The 18,933-nt window shown below is 45.0% G+C and overlaps 1 protein-coding gene across 2 annotated transcripts; it reads left to right on the top strand.

Annotated features, from left to right (window-relative positions):
* Window positions 1-9,266: 9,266 nt before the first annotated feature.
* On the top strand, window positions 9,267-18,362 carry abhd15a (abhydrolase domain containing 15a). Of its 2 annotated transcripts, none has more exons than XM_012825214.3 (3): window positions 9,267-10,495; window positions 16,130-16,482; window positions 16,906-18,362. In XM_012825214.3, exons 1-3 carry the CDS (start codon window positions 9,947-9,949, stop codon window positions 17,474-17,476), a joined length of 1,473 nt encoding a protein of 490 aa, XP_012680668.2. In that variant the 5' UTR covers window positions 9,267-9,946; the 3' UTR covers window positions 17,477-18,362. The 2 variants fall into 2 exon arrangements, with proteins under 2 accessions (XP_012680668.2, XP_031429050.1); XM_031573190.2 differs by having other exon boundaries at window positions 9,278-9,485.
* The last annotated feature ends 571 nt before the right edge of the window (window positions 18,363-18,933 follow it).

The following is an 18,933-nucleotide window of genomic DNA, read 5'->3' as shown; positions in this document are numbered from 1 at the left end:
ACACACACACACACACACACACACACACACACACACACACACACACACACACACACACACACACACACACACACACACACAGGCAGCACTTAATCTATCTATTCTCTGAGAGCTAGATTTGCAATCTTGGATACATTTTTATTCAGTGTTGGCAAAAATACATCACTTTATATGAATAGAGCGCACCCACTTCTAACATGTTTATCTTCTTTTTCTGAAACACTGGCCGTATCTTTCCAAGTATCGGGAGGGAGCAGATGAGAGTGGAATAATGGATAATGGCTGACAGACTATCTGTGTGTGTCCCAAGCTCTGTGCAGGCACCATCACAAAATCATACACTCCCACCAAGTTACCTCCCCTGTTCATTGTGAAGGTCGTTGTAGCTTCAAAAGAGCTGTCAAAATGGAAAAAAGCTTGTTGCATGACAAACACCACAGAGGAATAGGTAGACAAGTTAGAATTGGAAGAAGTGAGAAGCAAGAATGAATACAATATGGACAGATCACCCTTTAGTTCACAGATGACATAAACAGCCTGGACTTGGAAGATGATAGACATTTCCAGGTGCTCAGATGCTCTTCATCCGCTCTAACACAACAACAACAGTCACAGTCAATTCGACATCAAATTTAAACTGTCAGTTTCTGTAGTACATTGACTAAATAATATAGCAAGACCCAGTACTGGAGAAACCAAATCAATAAACCATTTTCTATTGCAGATGTGCAAGTAGAGATGTGCTCAGTGCATTTCAGATTTGAGCCGGCCTCACTGCAATGCTACAGAGACTGAAAGACATGATAGATAGACCCTGTTTATTTGTTTTTCATCAGGGTATGTTATAACAGACTTCCATGCCTATAGAATTCTACATTCATTTAAATTAAATTACATTTAGGATCTACTCATGTTTGCACCGATTCTAATTTTGCTTCTGAATAGTTCAATTTGTTGCAATAGTCAGTCTTTGTGCCTTGCTTTGATCTCTCATGGATGTAGAGGACGGAATAATAACCCTCTGAGATGTGTCATCTGGAATACAACAATCCATTTATAATGATTCACTGCAAATGCCATGAAATGTATTTCATTTTTAAAAGCTTCCTTCTGATTTAACACAAACATGCCCAATCAGTGATGATTAGATCTGTCTTTCTTCTGATGTAGTCGGGCATGTGATAGGATTTGTCTGTTTGGAGTCACCGCTTTGAGCTCGTGGCAGCTTGTTTCGTAGCCATGGTGGCCGGGGCGAGGCCACTGTGTGAATATTGTAATGTGAAGGTACAGTCGCTTTGAACACGGAGAGATAAGAAGCCTTTCAAGATACTGTTCAGACTCGAACAAAAGTCGATGTTTTCTGTGTGATAGCATCCCGTTAGCTCTCAGTGAGATGTCGTTCTCATTAGTGTATGTGGTTATCAGAAAAGAAAGGTCAAAGTTGCTATCCATCATCCTTTGATGTGAAGTGACATTGACAGAGACTTTGGGTAAAGTACACATTTTGGTTGTTTAAGAGAGAAAGTAGCTAACATGCCCCCAGCTCCTGGTCACGTAAATGTTTAACGATTATCTAAACGTTCAGTGCCTCTGTTAGTTTGAGAAACGTGGCTAGTAGTCACACACAGGCTTTATCACTGGAGGAAAACATCAGTGGGGCAATACGACAAACCATGCGCCATTATTTGAATTCATAAAAACCTATATGTTGTCTTCGGTGTCCTAGGCACCGTACAATGAGGGGTGTCACTTCCTGTTCTCGCTTTTGTCTCGTCCTTTTTTACTTCTACTTATGTCACTCCAGTCTGCATTCCCTGGTGAAGATTAGTGGCTTTCCATGGGTTGCACAAACATGGAGCAGAGTACACACGTGTGGAGATCTGTAACACCCCGAGGCGAGCACACATTTCTGAAACACCACACGCAGACTACACATGTGAGTTTTGGGTAACAGGATCTATATCCTGTCCCACTCCTATACCCTGTATCAGTCTTCTTCAGACTGAATGGGAGCTTGCACTTCCAGGGATAAGCTGGGCTGGGCAGACTTACAAGGGCAGCCATTCTTTCTCTCTTATCTCTTTTGAGCAGGGAGAAGAAAGACAACAAGTCTCTGACTAAATGCCAGTTCGTTCCAGAATCTGCAGGGCATCATTTTTTAATAGCCGGAGAGTTAAGTCTATTTTAGGATGGCGCTCTTTGAAAAGGGGTATTACTTTGACAGATTTAAGAGAAATGAAAAAAAATCATCTTAGAACCTGCCAGTCTTCATGCCAAAGGAAAGTGGTCAGAGCAATTAGGCAAGCTGCACACTGGAGCAGTTACAATTACTGCCAACTATACATTTGACCCAAAGACTCCACAAGAGAAAGCATCAAAAACCCAGTGATGCCCAGAAAGCGAGACTAACATTTTGATGCAGAACTGAAGGTTCACCCCTGGGTGGGGCTTTTCGGAGGATCCACAAATATTTTTCAACCAGTCTAACAGAGGCGGTGTGCACACGCCCTCCAGCACACAATTTATGAAGGGGGGGGTAGGCCCTGAGTGCTGAAACAGCAAGCAGCATTGGTTCTCAAAGTGGGATCTGCGACCCATAGCCAGGGGGGCTGCAAAATAATTAGCTATAAATGATAAAATTGTATCATTAAAAAAATCTACAGATGTGGACCATTTGCGTCAATGAAACAAGTACTGTGTCTCTTCCTCCCACCCATGCTAACGTCAGGCAAGTGTCTTACAGGGTTTAAATTCCTCACTCCTTCTCTCTTATGGTCTTCATTTTCCAGGAATTTCAATAAACACAGAGAAAAGGTTTCTTTTGAGGGCACTGATCTTCACACAAATGGCTATATCTCACAATAGCATAGCCTGGAGCTGACAGTACCTGACTGGCCTTGCAGTAGCTCTGACTGATTATTTTTTGTATGACTCGGACAGCAAGGCAGTGAGGACAGTTTCACTCCACTTTGCTGCCCTTTTCTGGGAAAACCAGGGGCCGTCGTGGCTTGGGAATGTAGGCGTCAGGGCATTGGCAGCCCTGGAGCTCTTCATTCCATGGCAACTCTTCCCATGAACCCAAGGTGCCCTCTCGCCCTCTCGCCCCCCCCCCGTCCCAACCCCCACAGTCCGGTTACCACAGCACCCTAGTCTTGCTGCTCGAGCATCACATCAGCCCCATCCTCTCCCAAACTCTACCCGCTGCTACACACAAAGGCGCGCCTCTATGGTGGCTGTCTCCTATCTAGCAGCTCTGTTGATCCACAAGCACTTGATTCTTTGGCTTTTCAGACAGTTCCTCTGGTGTGCTCCAGAGGTCCCACGTTTGTTTACCACGGATGAGGCCTGAACAAAGCCTAGCGCCTGCGAGGAACTGATGTTCACATAAACAGGACACTGTGTGTTCTCCTCATGCTGTCATGCTTAGCTTTCAGCTCTGAAAAGAGTCGACCGAGCGGAAACAATAACGGTGTGCCGTCCGCATCGCGTCCCTGCATTACGGCCCTTATGGCCTCCACTTTCAAACTAACCAGACTTTCCCTCATCGCTCTGTAAACAAAACAGACCATGGAAACAGCTGACAGCCATTAGCCAGTGAGGCCTATCTGGCACTGAGGGGGGGGGGGGGGGGTAATGAGACGATGTGTGGAGGGCTGCACCAGTGCGAGGAAGACACATCCTTTTCTCTCTTGGGCGTATCATCCTCCTGGAGCCTGGAGAGACACACAGACGGGGCATTGTTAGCTAAAACACACATCAAATGCACACTTAGGCATGGGCACACTCATGTTACAAACACACAGGAGTGGACATTGTGTCCATACGCTGGTGTCACACTTAAAAAAAGCAAACAGGCCTTCATGGCCACACATTTTTAGCATATGCTCCCTCACACACATACAAGAACACGCACGAGCGCAGCGCACACACATATAGACATAAACACACAACAGAAATGCACGAATGCCCGTGCTTACCTACTTCACACGCACGCTGAAACTCCTTCGCTTTCTCTTTCCAGAAAAGAGCAAGGGAGGATAGCCCTGACCCACTTTCCACATATTTTCCCAATTTTTTTTAAACTGAAAAAACACATCAGTCTTAGTTATTTAAGATCCATCTTTTTGCCCGTCTCCTTTCGTGCACAGCTTCACACAGCTAACTGATGGTTTAAGTAATGTGAACTGATGGCAGATTGACCCACTTTAGGGAGTAAAATCGTAACAATAACGTGGAGCGGAGAAGCCATGGGGAATTTGGCAAATCTGATAATGAGTTCATTAGCTCACTTTTACAGTAAAGTTTGAATTTGGGTCACAAACCTGTAAAGAGCTGTCCAAGTCCATTAAGAATGCCTGGCGCCCCTCCCCACCGAGCGCTTGAGTGCAGTTATTCTCTCGCTCACTTGTTCGTCTGCCAGCATGCCTTCGGTATCCATGGAAACAGGCACCAGTGACTGCGCCATGCTTTTTTTTTCCCACAGTGGTAATGCTGATGAAGACGGCAGTGCTGGAGGTGAGGCTCGTCAGAGAGGCTGTGCCCCTGGGACCCCCGCCTCAGACTCGCCCCCAACCCCCCCATGGGAACCTTAGAGGGCGCTGTCCCTGTGGATGGCACTGTGTTGGTGTTGATGAGAGCCCTTAATCTCCGTCTAATCTTCTGTTGATGTTGCCTACCTGCTGGCACCTCATCAATCTCAATTAAAATGCCAAGAAGTGGCACTGGTGGCAAACACACTGCTTTGTTTATGATCCCTTTATGTCAACATTAGCGTCATGCCTCGGCGCTCAGGCTGTGGAAGTCATTGCCACAGCATTGGCCAGCAGATTCTCTGCAGACCTGTCAGTAGAGTGCAACTGTGAAGAACTGCTGCATTGTTTACACTTGTGGCACTGCTTCATCAGGTGGAGCTAATGAGTGTGGTGGCTGTGTTAGCAGACTGCAGAAAGGAAATAGCCTGGGTGAGGGGCTTTGCTATCTCTGCTGTCAGTAGATAGCCTATTTATCCACCCAACAACGGATGGAGAAGATCCCAGTATTTCACAAAGGTAAGGGCAAGGTCTTGAGGCCAGTGTAGTTTCACCAGTGTGGGTAATGAGACGATGTGTGGAGGGCTGCACCAGTGCGAGGAAGACACATCCTTTTCTCTCTTCTTCTCTCTTCACCAGTCTGTGCATGTCTCCACAGAGAATGGAAGGACTGCAGGACAGTTTAAAAACACTATTGCTACAGAGCAGCACTCAAGGCAGCATTAACTCCACATCTCTATCTGCAGTGGGTGTGCTGGGAACAGATTCAACCTGTTGCTTTATCTGAATGCTTGTTAATAAATAGCCACGACACACCTGAGAACATCATCATTATTATCAACTCAGGTTGGATGTAAAGTCAAAGTTTGCATCAGCTGCAGAATTAGCTCAGCAGCTCACAGATGCGAAAAGATTGCTCCATCGGAGTTCAGCTTGCCTGTGTGGCCGGGTTCTAGTTGCAGTTGTTTCTTCTAGCGGTCTGGTGTATCACAGCGCTCCCTCACAGCAGGAACAGAAAGAGGGACAGGAAGTGTGCCACAAAGGATGTGGCCACCCGGGTTGATGCTGTGTACACCGTCAGTAGTCATAGTTGCATTAGTGCAAACAGTCAGCACTGTATACCATCTGCAAAAGTCTCCAACGAATGAACAGCTGCACACAGTATGCAGTTCTGCAGCGTGACAGCTTATAGCTGGAGTGGGTCATACTGTGCGTCACACACTCCTGGGATTCACTGAGATATTACAGGTCCGAAAAGAAACAATGAAATGACAAGAAGTGAAAGAATGTGAGTTTGAAAAACAAAAGCTGCTGTTTTTTTCCAGTCTTCAAAAGTCATTCTGTTTGCGTCATAAGGCCTCGCTATCAGTTAGGTTCAAACAGGGGACAGCCAAGGAACACAAAACAAAGTGACATATTTTGCATGGAACGCAAGCTTGAGTGTCTCCTGTGAAATATCGCACATTTACAGTGTGATATATTTATCTGTGTTTGAATAGGGAGTGATGTAGCTCTGCTGTTTAGTAATTAGGCTTCCATGGGGAGATTGGAGATGCCTAGGGGAGGATCCCTCTTTCTCATGCGGCTATGTGTCAATGTCTGCTCTGTGTGCATCACTGGTGTTGCCTACCAAACAACTGTAAAGTGAGGGTGGTGTTGCCACAGTGACGTGGCTGTGGAATGTAGAGAGGACTAGTGCTTCAGGGTGAGACACAACCACAGGACAGGGAGTGTGGATCAGCAGCAGCACTTAGCACATCCACAGCCTGCATCAGCGCTGTACTCAGCCACAGCTGCTAGCCAGAGAGGCAACATGTGGGCTGGACTGTGATGGAGGGGGGACAGAATCTGACACGGCCACAGAGGGCTGACGCACAACTTGTCCTTGCTGTGTTATATGTGCTCCTCCATGCAATGGCCTATTTACACTATATCTTCCCTCCCGGTGGTAATACATAAAACACTTTGTATCAATTTGTATCAGTTTAAGCTGCGGTAGATTAAAGCTGCACGATATCACCCAACGATCCTCATCTAGCTGCATTTCTTGAAGACATTTTATCCATAATGCATGTGGGCTGCAATCTATAATTCAGCCATTATGAACTCTTTATTTTCATTTTCCTCCTAGAGTCAGCACCCAGGGGGGGGGGGGGCACATTTAGCCGAGCTCTGCATCTCTCACAGATGAATAATGTAGAAGAGAGGCCTGAACTTGCGTGAGGGGCCAAGGGCCAGGGAGCTCAGCGCTCCTCACCCCCCCTACCCCACTCTCTTCCCGGACGGGCCAAGCGTGCCTGCTGGTCTGCTGGCCAGGTGCCCCGCACTTCACAGGGGAGGCAGCGAGGGATGAGACGGGCTGATTGGGAGAGGCTGATGCCTGCGGCGCCTTTTAGCTGTTTGATTTTGTTTTGTTCTTCGCTGGAGCACTCAGCCCAGCTCATGGCCCCAAGGTTATAGTGGAACCAGGAACCTTTCCCCTCATTAGTCTCTTTGTTTTTGTTTATTTGCTGCGCAAAGTCAGTGACTCTGACATCAAGCCCTGCATGTCGTGTCAAGGACCCTGGGGAGTACGTGTGTTTCTGCTCTAGGAAGCTTATGTTTTTTTTAGTGATGAGACTTTATTTACATGAAACACAATATGTGAAGTGAAGCATGGGCACAGCTGAAGACATGATCAAAGAAACAAATGCTAAATGTACTTTTTTTGTCATTGAATTTACTTTACGGGAGTGTGAGTATGCAACTCTCTGTATGTGCCTTTAAAATGGTGTGTGTGTATGTGTGTGTGTGAGAGAGAGTGTGGTGTGGTGTGGTGAGCATTTGTCATTGTTTTGCATAAAGCACAGAGCTCTTTTGAGAAACAGGGTAGTTGTGCTGAGCACAGAGCCACAGAGGTCTTGTTGTTGTTTTTGGATATCCTGTGACAAGGCCTTGAAGGCCACGCTGTCCCCTAAGCAGCAGGTGAACAAAAGCAGTAGCAAGCAGCAACCCCAGACTCCTTCCTGTTGCATCTCTCCCTTTCTTTCTTTTCTCTCTCTCTCTCTCTCTCTCTCTCTCTCTCTTTCTTTGTGACTCACTCTCTCCCTCCCTCCTGGCCACCAACATGCATTATTCTCAGAGTATTCCACAAATAGGACAAGGACCCAGGCCTGATCCTCTCATGTTTACATTTGGGTTTGTATTATAAACAATGGGCACACGCTAACTGACCTTACTGTGCATGGCGATGAATGCCACCCTGTGTTCCGCCCTGATACTAATGACAGATGACGTAAAACAACAGTCAGAACAATAATACACACATGCAAATAGTACGCCTGTCCCCCCCTCTCCTAGAGGACGAGATGATTTATGCTTTAGGCTGCAAACAGAGATGGGAGAGGAAACATGAGGCATTCCAGTATCTATTCTCTGTGCGTTAATAATACTCGCAGAACAATAGCGCTTTTGCTGCCAGCGTTTGTGGGCTGCATAACACACCCTGCTGGACCCGTGCCACATATAGGCTCCTTTTATGACATTATAAATGCGTCATCCGCCCCAAGGCTGGGAACAGGGTGGGGGATCAGTTTTAAAGCTTACCCAAGCATTACTGGAGATACAGGGCCCACGTAGGTGTACAGAGCATCAGAAAGCACACTGGGTACAACCAAATACTGGTGCTCTGATAGTGGTCTGGCCATAGCGCTGTGCTTCGGGAAAACTGGTCAGTAAGAGAAGCATGAAGTAGTTTGGTCATACGTGTTTATGTTGAACAGTATGTTCAGAAACCCATCTAAGCAGAAGATCCAGTAAGTATCTAAAAGATAAAATGTCCTCCTGTTCTCCCTGAGGGTGTATTGGCTACTTTTTTCACCCCCTCCTCTGAACTTAACCACAACATAATTTTTAACTTGGCAACCTTCCATCCTTTGACATCATTCTTTGAGGCTGTAGACGCATCCAAACAGCAACCTAACTCTGAGCAGCTGTTTGACAGTCATCAGCACTCATTCTCATTTACATAACATTAACAATGAAACCCATTAAAAGTATACGCATGAGAGTAAATGCCCTTTTCAAATAAAAACAACCAGGCCTGAAAAAATGAATGAACTGTTGAAAACACAGAGACACTCTTCTGCTTACTCAAGTTTGCAGCAGAGCCCTGTTTGTAGCATAATCGCTAGTTCAAGTGACAATATATCTGATTGTTATAGCAATCCTGCAGTGAACAGCAATGCCAATCAATTGCAGTATTGCAGCAGTCTGAAACTTCCTTTTAGGGAGTTTCTGTGGATAGACCTGGGACTGCCTGTTGATTTTTTACTGAACAGAGAATAAAAGCAGGAATTTGCATGCAATTTGTTTTGAATTAATGTGTCTTCACAATTAGATGCCACCTGGAGTGGGACTACAATTCTGCCGACTTTAACATTACATCTGGCATTGTGGTTCGACAACATATCAACAAGATAACATTTATCAAACAACAACAATTCACAACATACTTCAGTCATGAGGACTTCATTTATATCTTCTGAGCTAAAGTAGGCTTAATATTAAAATGCAGTATGTTTAAACACACACCCTAGCCTGTGTTATTGTAACAGGGACTGCCATAATTCCATGGTTTTGAAAATATCTGGGACCAGATGTGATCTCAGGTAAAGACTCGTTATCCTGGCAATATTACAAAGCAGCAGATGCGCATTAATCTCAACTCTGTCCACTTAGGCTTTCATTTATGTATTCACTTGACACAGGCAGCATGCGCCGCAGTTTGTGGTTCACTCCTCCTGACGTCCCCCCTCAGCGGCTTGACTTCAGCTGTAGATTCTAAACGCGCTCTTCCTCCTACCTCCCTTTGTCTCGTGCACAACCAGACCAGCTTTTGGCAACCATAGGCCAACATCTGACTGCTACAGCTTTTATCGTGACTGAGTGGGCAACAGAGTGGGACGTATTTTTAAGGTAATTGTCCGGGACACTGCACGTTACCTTTAAAAAGGCCGTTCGAGAGCGCACAGATTGCATAAATCAGGGAGACGCAGAGGTGAGCCGTTGGGAGCGCTCTTTTGAAAACACTAGTGTGTAATTGAGGAGATCTTCGCGTGTGAAACTGCATGTCACCCGTGAAAGTGGGCGCGCTCCATCAGCAGTACGTTTCATGATTTGATAGCATCTGAGGAATCTGAAACTTCAAATATCAAACACTTAACAACTTGGGAGGTTGGAATGGCTCAGCGAGAGGCAAATGCCCATTCATATCTCGTTAACCATGCGTAGTTGCGCATGAGTTGGTCTCCGAGAGGAAAATGAACCTGAGAAGTAAATCGTTCGTATGTTCAGAATTGTTTCCTTGTTTGGCCACGACAAAGCCAGCCACCTATGGTTTGTATTTTTTCAACGTTGTAGCCTTGTAAACCGTGCAAATGCTGGAATGGTTTGGTGCTGTGTTTATCATTCTGGTAGTGGCGGCAATCTGGCCAGCCTCAAAATATTTAGGAATATCAAGCCAGTCGTCGTCGGGGGTCCAAGGACTTGGAAATTCACGCCGAGAATGGAGGGAGAAAGTCTCAGAAAGGTGTATCGTCAGCCGCGATGTCGGAACAGGTCAAAGTGTGGACAGATCACCAGGTGAAAGCCCTTCCGTTGCGCTAATATGCAAGCCCTCCGCTCTCGCCAACTACCTACTGAAACACTGCGTAACTTTCTACAAATTACATTCGTACCCAAAATGGAACTGGCGGGCGAGCCCTTTACTGCAAAGCATTTTTGGCGTCTGCTGGCCTTACGATTGTCCTGTTCACTTTGTTCGGGACCATCTCCAGATGAGTGACGATGGTATAGTAGCACTGGACTGGGCTGTGGCTGCCTCCGCTTCAATTCACAGGAGGAGACGGACATCCAGCAATTCCACCAGCCCCATTCTTCTCATCGTACCAAATTCTTTTGGTAAAATTACCAGGAATGTGTTGAAGGTAATGTGATGTGAAATGAATCTTCTCTAAAGTCATACAAATACAAAGTTATTCTCGGTAATATTTGCTTAATTGTAGTAATAATAACAATTGTGCAAATGGCAACGTCTTTTAGTTGATTTTCAATAATTGCCAGGCTTAAGGAATATTAATATATATTACTTTCATGTCGTTAGTGTTAAACGTATTTTCCCTTGCAGTTGTCATATTTGTCGAATGTATTGTTTGTCAATAAGACATATAGGGAATAATATATGACATTCTATAAGAAACTTTCACTCACTATACTGATAATGTTTCTCACTCGAGATGACATAGGTGTTGCAAATATACAGTCAGTCCCACACTGTAGGAAAGGTTTGTGTTGTTATAAAAACAAACAGTGTGCTTCTCTCTGTGCTTTGATGCTTTGTGCTTGATTAAGAGATAAGTGAGAATCTTTCCATGTTGCAGGATATGGCCCCCTATGTGCTGGTTGACATGTTACAGACTGTGTGATTTTTTTGATTTTTTTTTGCCTTGTGGTTTATGCTGCCTCCTCTTTCCAGTTTGTTGCAAGAATGTTGGCCATCTTTCCCTTTGCACTGAAATAAACTATTGACAGACACCAGCGTAGACTCAAGTCAAGCATTTTTTAATTGGTGGATGTCTGCTTGAAAATTATGTTGGGTGAGAGGGGACAGATCCAACACCAAAGTCTATCAGTTGTCTGTCTCCTTCATCAGTCAGTTCATATAAATATGCATAGTGGTAGGGGGTAGCTGTCACACAGGCACTTCAAGGAGTCAGCCCAATTAAAATGGCTCTACTCAAGGAGATGCCACCATTCCTGTTCAAATGGACCCCCCCCCCCCCCCCCTAATTTTTAAACCTCTTGTGTAGTGTCTAATACAATGTCCTGTTTTGCTGCCACATTTACCAAAATCAATTATTTAGGACATCTACCGCTGTAGATACATGAAGTAAAACTCCATAGTCATGCATGACGACAAGCTTTTACTTCAGTGTCTCGAGGAGCTCATATTTGATGTAATCATTAAGCATTCCTAAATGCATTCATTCAGTATTGGTGTGCTGTATAGTGTGAGTGCTGCATTGGCAGGGCTGTGCATGCCCGTATCTCAGGTGTTTGTAAACAAACACAGGTTGGTGTGTCGTGGCCCGGCATGCCTGAAGCCTAGGACAAAATGATTTCAACAGGCCCTGCCCCCATTACAATAATCAACTTGACTCTCATTCACCAATGTTAAAAATACAGTCTTTTTTAAATCATGTCACATCAGCCCTTTGAGGAGTATGATCACAAATGTGATTAGAATGCTTCCAACTGAAGGTTCCAGTTGATGATGTAATAATGAACTCAAGCAACTGTTATGAATGGCAGTTAATATAAATTCTAGATATGTCTGGTGTAATGTAATGACTTGCCAAAAAACCCTCTTTCTTCAAAGGTTTAGTAACCTAGCCAATTGACCTTTCTCTGGGACTTTGATTTACAGGCAATCTTACCAATCAGAAAGCTAATATTAAAAGTATTGTCTGCCAGTATCCCTAAACTTTGAAGGGGAGAGAACTCCTCTACCCTTTTCAAAGCCCACAACTCAAGAGGAGCAATGCCAGTGATGTGAAGCCAATGTGGAGGACCCCATAGCCAGCCTAATCCATCTCAAATAAAAAAATGTAAAACCTTCAACTGATCCAAGCTTGATGCTAGCAGTTATCTGGCTAGTTATATATCTAGCTAATAGTATACTACTGTCACTTAACCCACACAGTGATTATCACCATTATCAACAAACCAAGGTATTACAGAGTAAAACAAATAACTAACAGCTAACAGCGAAAAATAACAGACTACAAAGCAAGTCACTTTTTTTTACCAATTGTCACCAATTTCACTAGCAGTAGATAACTATAGTTAGCTTTACCGAATGGGAATCATAAGTGTTCTCACAACAACGCAGTTAACTTAAAGGCACAATGTGTAATATTTTAGTGGCATCTATTAGTATAAATGGAATATAGTATTAATAATTATGTTTTCATTAGTGTATATAATCACCAGTAACTACGAATTGTTGTGTTTTTGTTAGCTTAGAATGAGCCCTTCGTATCTACATAGGGATTTCCATAGAGTCGGCCATGTTGCACCACCATGTAGCTCACAATGGACAAACAAAACACCGGCACAGGCATTTGATGGCCACCGTAGTTATTCACACTCATTTGTAAAGGGAAGGGTATTCAGCTGGTTGCAACTCAGCAACCTCACCACTAGATGACACTAAAAACTACACACTGTACCTTTAAGTAAACACATCAATTATCTATGGATTTGATACCCACAACCTGTTGCATAGTATAAATCAGATGTTTTAGGCTTGTTTCATAAGAAATCACGGGGTGTGAGTAAAGAGTTGCCTGTAACCATGGTACCATTCTAGTCCCACATGCTGCTTGAGGCAAGCGACACGATGTAGTACATCTTTTTTCTGCTTTAGCATATTGGTAGCAAAAACTTTATTCTACGAGACAAGACAACAGTTAGAAAACACTGACTGATAACTACATTTTAATTCTACTGGGGTAAGAATAAGGCTTTCACTCAGACCTTATTTTCACAGATTTTGTGAAAACACATACGAAGTGTGAGAATGCTAACACTAAAAACTACAAACTTCCGATTGACTCCCACACTCTATAACCTGGTGACCTGATGTTACACAAACAAAGTTTTGCATGAGAAAATCATCTCATATTAGGCAAAAACAACATCTACAGATCCACAGACCCTCATTAACTTCAGCCATGCAGATTTTCAGACATAAGATTACCATAATAAACAGCTAACTTACTTTGCAAAGGACCTTATGTGGAGGGATTATTAGCCTACTGTGGCAAATGTAGCAACAACAATTGATGTCCTACCTTGCTCTTTTGAAGTCTCAGCTTGTCTGTCTGTGTTGTTTTAGAAATCTTGCCATTCGCTCCCTGGCCTGAATAATGTCATATCCTTTGTTTTTCTTTCTCTCTCATGAGTACCAGATTTGCTACATTCTGATGGCTTGATTATGTATATAAGGTCTGGATTAATTAACCCATGACTAGAGCCAAACTGATATAGGATTTTTAAGACCAATAATGATTTTGATATTTGAGGATTTAAAAATCTGATAATGATACATCAGCCAATCTAAGATTTTCTACAACAGTTAGCATAGTGATTGAAGAGTGATTGAAGAGCTCTTCTCAAAAGCCATCTTAAACTACCGTAATTTCCGGACTATAAGCCGCTACTTTTTCCCCACGCTTTGAACCTCGCGGCTTAAACAATGCCGCGGCTAATTTATGGATTATGATACCTGTGACTGTATACGGTGGCTTTGTGGAGCTAGGATGCTAGCATGGATGCAGCCGCATGGATGCTTAGCTCCACGCAATTTCTCAGTATCTCTCAATAACTTAACTAATGTCAAAATAACCACAGTCTACCGGCGTAGACAGAACACAACTCAAAACAAAGTTTTAAAAAGTTTACAACAATACAAATCCAGTCTTTTCAAGTTCTATAGCTCACTGGTTTCAAACTAGCATCTTTATTCTATCTCGCTGTCTTCAATCTAACGTTCTACCTGAACAGGAAGAACTACCTTATTTCTGATTGACCCAAGCAACAGTGCACTTATCGTAACTTTATAATATAATATAATATAATAATATGCATCACTATTGTATTACTTTTTATATTCATTTTAGCCTGTGTAAAGTTAATTTGTTTCAATGTACCGGTAGGCACCTGCGGGTTATAGACATGTGCGGCTTATTTATGTTCAAAATAATTATTTAAAAAAAATTCAGTGGGTGCGGCTTATATTCAGGTTCAATAGTCCGGAAATTACGGTATGCAGTAACGTCCTTGGAGAAAACACAATTGTTGAAATGTAATATCATTCATACCGTTTACACCAACAACTGACCCTGATAATTTCAGCAGCAGCAGCTCTTGAAACTGACCAGACAGGGACATTGGATTTGGCGCAATTCACCAGTTACAGAACAGACTCTGGAGCGCTCCCCTCTAAGAGTGCTGTAAAATCAGCTTTGCAGCTTACTGAAATGAGTGTCATATAGGAAGGAGGAATGATTAAGGCAGGTCAGGCTGAAATGAAGTCATTCTCTGTTGTTTTTCATTCATACCTGTTTCCACTGATTTACATATATGATTTCATCTTTAAAAGCCACTGGTTGCATTCCTTCTCGAAACCCATTGGGGACACATACACAACTAAGTACTCCACCATCAACATGACGTGTGTTAGATTCCTTTCAGCCTCTGGCCACCCCAACCCCCACCTGGCACTCCCTACGCCCCCCATTTCCTGACGCACAAGACACACTTGGTGTCTCATATGTTGTATGTTGCAGAGGCATGTGTATTGCCAAGTGATGATAGCACATAGGGGAGAGGGCGTAGCGTGCTCACACATCATAAAAGTGTCTCATTGCGACGGTAAATGGCAGCTGTGTTCCCTAGACAGAGGGCCGGCTGTTGTGACCTGCCACATGAGGAGGAAAAGAAGACTGTGGCGAAACGTCTGAGAAGGATGAATGAAACTCTCTTTTCCCCAATAACCCCTTCTATTAAGTTACACGGCCAGGGAGTAGTAATGTGATACGTGTGAGTTGTCTTTGTTAGCCCAGCACTGTGGATCTGATCTTATCGCTGTGCAAAGATTAGCTGGCTCGTAGACAGAAGACATTGGCAAGTCTATTACCTTCGCTGTCCTTGAGTTTAGCCTGCAGGGATGTCCTCTAGAAAAGAAGCAGTTGAAACATGCGTATGTTCTCAAACACCTGTTCTCTAACACCCGTTGTGATGTCAAACTATAATTGTCCTATCTGCTATGCTGTGCAGAAGTGCAATGACTTCTAACTGGGCCCACACGCAGGTAATTGGTTCTGTCTAGTTTGTCATCGGACCTCTGCTCTGGGCCCTGACCCCGTTCATCTGAGCTGGAAAGCTGGTCAGAAATGTTTGTAGGGTTTAGCAAACGTGTGAGGAATGTGGTGTCAGGGAGCTGTGCTGCTGTTCTCCATGTGTCTGTAGCCTCTGTGACAGAATTCCTCAGCAGCCCAATGCTAGTGCTACGCTGAGGGGAAAACTACTGGGGAGGCTGCAACAGCAAAGGCACAGGCCGTACATGCACCTCATCAGCATGTTTAGAGAGCTGACCAGGCATTGGCAGTACGAAGGTATTTTACATGCCGTTGTGTAAAACATGGCCGGCTCATGTAAGCTAAAGCAAAGTTTGATGACTCCATGACTCCAGCAAAGTTTTTCAGTGAAAAGAAAATTGATGAACTCACCCGGGCAACAAGAGGCACCCTGTCACGTGAAATATTTCAATTCATGTAACTTGTGTGGTTTTGTGCGTTCGTAAGAATTAGAGGTGCGTGTGTGTCTGTGTGCGTGTGCGTGTGTCAGTGTCTCTGTGTGTGTGTGTGTGTGTGTGTGTGTGTGTGTGTGTGTGTGCATGCTTCCTTTGCAACCTTTGGTAAGGTTGTTGGTGTGGTGCTGCTGCACTCTGCCCTGCTCTCATGCTCTGCCCCCTCTCTGTCTCTGTGTCCCACTAGCTGTGTGAGATGGCTCTGACTCATGGCTACCTGCCTGTGGTGTTCAACCGGCGCGGCCAGAACGGCACACCCCTCAGCACCGTTAAGCTGCAGCAGTTCGGGGACCCGGCGGACCTGCGCGAGGCCGTGCGCTACATCCGCTACCGGCAGCCGGCAGGCAGGTTGTATGCGGTGAGCGAGAGCACCGGCTCGGGCCTGCTCCTCTCCTACTTGGGCGAGTGCGGCTCCTCCAGCTACGTGACGGCGGCCGCCTGCCTCTCCCCCATCTTCCGCTGCCAGAGCTGGTTCGAGAGCAGCCCCGCCTGGCCCTTCCACTGGGCCCTGCTGCTCTACCAGAAGATGTGGCTCAGCAGGTGGGTCCTCTGGAGGGCTGAAAGAGAAAGGCCGTTTGAACTTGATGGTGATCATTTTAAATGGGACAGACAGACTCTGATTCTCAATTTCTATCACAATTGTTTTTTATTTGTCTATCCTTTTTGTGATATTGGCGTAGATGTCTGCAGGCAAGCTAGCGTAAATCAGCAGGTGTTCTTGGGGGTAATGCGCCGGGTCATGATGACACATCTCACTGTTTACCAGCAAGGAAAATGACATGAGTTGTAATGCAGTGATGTCTCCATGGAGACCGAGGTTGTTGAATGTTGTTAACAATTTCAGGGAAGCAGCATGACCTCACTTTTGGTTTTCAAATCAGCACTAGCAAGAGACCACAAAGCCACCTGCTGTTGTTTGTAATGAGGCTTGTGTTGTTTGTGCGTGTTTGTTTCCTAATGTAGGTACAGAACTGTGCTCGGGGACACCGTGCAGACAGACGCGCTCTTCTCCAGCTCCTCCCTCAGGACCGTGGAGGAGGTTCTGTTCTGCCGGCCCGGCCCAAAGACCTCTCCGGCGGACATCAGCACCTGGGAGGCCTACTGGGAGCACAACGACCCCCTGCGGGACGTGGACGAGGTGGCCATCCCAGTGCTGTGCATGTGCAGCCAGGACGACCCGGTGCGTGGGGACCCAGAGTCGTCGCTGCCCCTGGAGCTCTTCGAGAGCAACCCTCACTTCTTCCTGCTGCTGACGGCGCAAGGCGGCCACTGCGGCTTCTCTACGCCCAGGGAGGGCGCCTCGGACCGCCCCGACACGTCGGTCTGGAGCCACCAGGCGCTGCTGGACTTCCTTCGTGCCACCAGTGACTTCTTCACGACCGAGGAACGGGCGAAGCACGCGGCGCGGCGCAGGGGTCTCAGCGGCAGCGGCAAAGCGTTCCGGCATCGGACCATCAGCACGTGCAAGAAGGCGCCCGTCTGCTCACACAACATCCACGCCATCTACAGCTGGCAGAGGTCCTACACCAGATGATGGCGGTGTCTGTGAGGCCTGGCCTTCTGGTGTGGTGGAGCACAGTACAGCAGGGATCATCTGAGCTGGTAAAGAAATCTGTCTGAGTGAAGGCTTAAAGGTGGTGTCAGGGTAGAATGGTGCTATGCGCCGGGGTTTGTCCAGTCACTTTTGGCTGTTGGTTTCATTCAGTCAGGTCTGCTATGCCAGTGGTTTTATTGAAGGTGTTTCATATTTTCTTTACTGCTGAGCATTGAAATTACAACTAGTGGGAACAACTATTCCTCTGTTATGTTGTTTCATGAAATGTATTTTCATTTCCAAACCATTTCATCAGGAAGTATTTTCACAAGGTGCACTTATTATCTGTCTTGTTAAGTGGCATTTTTCACATCAGGTTGCCAAATTGTAGCAGTGTTTTATTTTTTTCAATATCATATTTATCCAAATGTCTCTGAATTCCAGAAACACAGAGAAAGTCACTTACTTGTGATAAAAAAAGTATCCATGGATTGCAGGGTGCTTTTATATGGGGGTTGAATATTTTTTCAAAAATTGGGTTTGCACATTGGTGAACTGTGGAAACATTGAAGTCCTATATCCCCATTGGAAAACTGAGTTTGAAGACCACATGAACAAGGTGTCTGAACATCTGGGATTTATGTGGGATGGCAAGGAACTCTCTGGAAAAAACGACGTTACGTGATGGTCTCTTGGAGAGCAGGGCGGAACCGGTTAGTGGGTTTTCAAGATCTTGTAATTCAAATCCTGGTTTGTTTATACCACAGAGATCACAAGCTCCTCTGGATTCTCTTTGCTACCCCTTTGTGTGTTTTCTAATGTTGAATGTCGGTAAATTATCATTAAGTTAAAATGGGAAAAAAAATAAAATATATTGTTAAGTTAATGAGTGTGTTGTATCTTTATTTTATGATTGCTTGAAAAGATGGAACATGCATGTATAAATATATTCCTCCTCTCTTTTCCTTTCCTTACTTATGACTAAATGACTATGACTGTAATTTTTATGATTCTCTTATGTTTATTTGTACAAAAGAGCACATTTTTAAAACTCAAATGAGCTGCTATCACTGAATGTATACATAACGCACAGTGCACAGCATCTGGGAGCAGACAGGCTGTCTTCATAAGCTATCTGTGCGTCTGAGGGAGTTGATCATATGCATGAGGAGTTCCCTCCTCGGTGGCTCCTAAAGATAGCTCAGGCCTGGGGTGCTGCCACTGTGAGTGTGGAGCTCTGATTCCCAGAGACATCTCCCTCTGAAGCCCCAGTCACATCCACATCCTTGGAGGCGTTTGTGCCACAGCTCAGAGAGAGGGAGAGGGAGAGAGACAGAGAGAGAGTGAGTGAGAGGGAGAGAGACAGACAGAGAGAGTGAGTGAGAGTGAGTAAGAGGAAGAGAGACAGAGAGAGAGAGAGTGAGTGAGTGAGTGAGAGGGAGAGAGTAAGTGAGAGA

This window comes from Clupea harengus, chromosome 9 (assembly GCF_900700415.2).
Source record: "Clupea harengus chromosome 9, Ch_v2.0.2, whole genome shotgun sequence".
Taxonomy (NCBI): domain Eukaryota; kingdom Metazoa; phylum Chordata; class Actinopteri; order Clupeiformes; family Clupeidae; genus Clupea; species Clupea harengus.
The sequence above is the reverse complement of the archived record's forward strand: the minus strand, read 5'-3'. Positions and strand labels throughout refer to the sequence as shown.

Coding starts and splice junctions, on each gene's coding strand:
- abhd15a (XM_012825214.3), top strand. CDS start 9,947: ATGCTGGAATGGTTTGGTGCTGTGTTTATCATTCTGGTAGTGGCGGCA. Junction 10,496..16,129: donor TTACCAGGAATGTGTTGAAG/GTAATGTGATGT, acceptor GTGTCCCACTAG/CTGTGTGAGATGGCTCTGAC. Junction 16,483..16,905: donor CAGAAGATGTGGCTCAGCAG/GTGGGTCCTCTG, acceptor TTCCTAATGTAG/GTACAGAACTGTGCTCGGGG.